Source organism: Oreochromis aureus, linkage group 20, assembly GCF_013358895.1.
Source record: "Oreochromis aureus strain Israel breed Guangdong linkage group 20, ZZ_aureus, whole genome shotgun sequence".
Lineage (NCBI taxonomy): Eukaryota > Metazoa > Chordata > Actinopteri > Cichliformes > Cichlidae > Oreochromis > Oreochromis aureus.
In genome coordinates, this window is record NC_052961.1 from 31,254,617 (window position 1) to 31,256,942 (window position 2,326).

The window sequence follows — 2,326 nt, forward strand, 5'->3', positions numbered from 1 at the left end:
TTTAGAGTGACAGACTCATCAAAATCATGGAGGAGGGTCTGAGCTCTGGTTGTGTTAAGACGCAGACAACACAGCTATCATTACAGGACCACACACCTCTTTCTGTAACTGTGAGGGACAGAAAGAGGTGTGTGTTCACTGGAGTCAAACACCCTATTTTAATATGAGCATGACTGACATGTTGGGAAAGTGCTGCACTCAGTGTCGATGTAAAGATTTGTGAATTTCATTAGTGAATAAATGTTTTTGGACCCTTTAAGGCTGAAAGCGTTTGACACAATCATATCACAGACATCTGACGTCATGTTGTCGGCCACACTGAAAATAACAAACAAACAAACCGCCCACCAGTAACACTTCTACACATTGACGTCCACAGAAAAGTGTCACTGTTAAAGCAGGTCATTTTAATGTTGTTGCACACTCAGTCTCAGTCTGAAGAATCTACAATTGGCGAGTCGAGATTTTTTACATCATTTTTTGGAGAAAGCATGGATGACATTAAACAGACAGTTGCTATGCTTCTATGTTTAATCACAATTACTTAAACTGGCCTGCATCATTTCACACTCAGTGGTCACATCACATCTCACTGCTGTCAAAGAGTTCATTAACTTGGCACAGGTCAGCAGTCATGCTTCCATAAGGACTGAACCAGGCTTTGAAGTGTGCTCCATTTGACAGGCCGCCTCCTCCACGGCTCCCTGTCCCTTCAGCAGGTCGATGCCAGCAACGGAAGCTCTTCCAGTCAAAAACCTTTGCGGACCAGCCAGTCCTTCAACTCCTTATCGAAGTGACCTTTGACCTTCAGGGTCATGGTGACCTCGTTGACCTGTGTAGGTAGCTCTTTCCCCGTCACCTCCTGTAGGTACTGCCTCACGTCCTTCTCTAGAGCCCAAATGTCGCCCTCCACTTTCCGTATCAGCGTTAATTTCCGGTTGCTATTGGTCACGTCGGTATAAATCGGGATGTTGTGCATGCGGGAGCGGCGGATCGTGTAGGGCAGAGGCGGCGGTGAATCCGCAGGAGGGATCCAGCCCGATGGGGTAGGACCGGTGTGTTTAGGCGGAGTGGGAATCCGTGATGGGGGGATGAGCCGCTCAACGTACTTGTATTCCTCCGTGGACTCTATTATCGGCGACCGATTATCTTCTGGAGCAGCATTACTCACAAACCGGAGCCCGGCAGCAGAGACAGGATCCCCCGGTGTCCTGCAGCACAAGGTGGAAGGTCCCAGCCACGCTCTGCGGAGGACGGTAGAACCAAAGAAGGCCGCCATGATGTGGAGCGGTGTGACGAGCGCGACCCGGAAGTAGTGTGCAGCTTCCGGTACGAGGACTTTCATAGAAAAATTAAAAGGACCTTTCCTTTTATTTTTATTTATTTAAAGGAAGAGAGACACGTTCACATTAACCCAATGTGTCAAATATGAAAACATTGTTTATTTATTCATTTATTTATTATGAGATAATTATTAACAGTAGTTCAAAAGCCTTATTATATTAATCTGGACGGTGACCTCAGCTTATCCTTGTTTTATATCTCATGTATATATGGCTTGTAGCTCATGTACAGTTGTATGATTCAAAAATTCAGCCTTCAGACTGCCACTCTATTTCAGACAGTTCCCTCTACTCAGCTTGGTTTGATGTCAGAAAAAGCAGCTATCTCATCCAGTGGGAAACCTTCTGTATTCAAGGGGAGCCTTTCCAAAGAAACTGGCTTAAACGAAAGGAGAGGGGAGCTAAAACAGTCCGTTCGAAACAAAGGTTCAACTGAGAGGTTGCTCTTAGACCCAGTATAAGATTATAAATACACTGTAATAAATAAAAATCTACTAAAATAAATATATATGGAGCAGGGAAATTTTATTATGGTAAAAAAGATAGATGAGAGATTTTAAAAACAAAATGCTGAAACTGTTTTGGGTTCTAATCATAGGAACAGACAGTTTTTAGGTTATATAAAAAACTTTAGCCCTGCGACAGACTGGCGACCTGTCCAGGGTGTACCCCGCCTCTCGCCCTATGACAGCTGGGATAGGCTCCAGCAACCCCCGCGACCCTGGAAAGGATAAGCGGAAGCGAATGGATGGATGGATGGATGGATGGATGGGATGGGATGGAAACTTTAAATTTTTCCGAATCAATCATAATGGGAATAAGATGTTGAAAAATCCCTCCTGAACATGCATCTGAACAGACCCAACAGAGCACCTCAGTAAAGGACTTCTTATCATTGCTGGCATTTTGCAGGCAGACTGTCACACTGATTCATGTTGTGGGTTTGTACAACTGTGTCCTCTTTTTGTATACTGTTTACAGCT

General features: G+C 44.6%; 1 protein-coding gene across 1 annotated transcript; it reads right to left on the minus strand.

Moving 5' to 3' along the window:
• Nucleotides 1-386: 386 nt before the first annotated feature.
• Nucleotides 387-1,323, minus strand: LOC116315609 (39S ribosomal protein L49, mitochondrial-like). Its single transcript, XM_031733946.2, has one exon. The coding sequence runs from the start codon at nt 1,277-1,279 to the stop codon at nt 749-751; it is 531 nt and encodes a 176-aa protein (XP_031589806.1). The 5' UTR covers nt 1,280-1,323; the 3' UTR covers nt 387-748.
• Between the last annotated feature and the right edge of the window lie 1,003 nt (nt 1,324-2,326).

Bases quoted from the DNA above. Each gene is read 5' to 3' on its own strand.
- LOC116315609 (XM_031733946.2), bottom strand. From the start codon at position 1,279: ATGGCGGCCTTCTTTGGTTCTACCGTCCTCCGCAGAGCGTGGCTGGGA.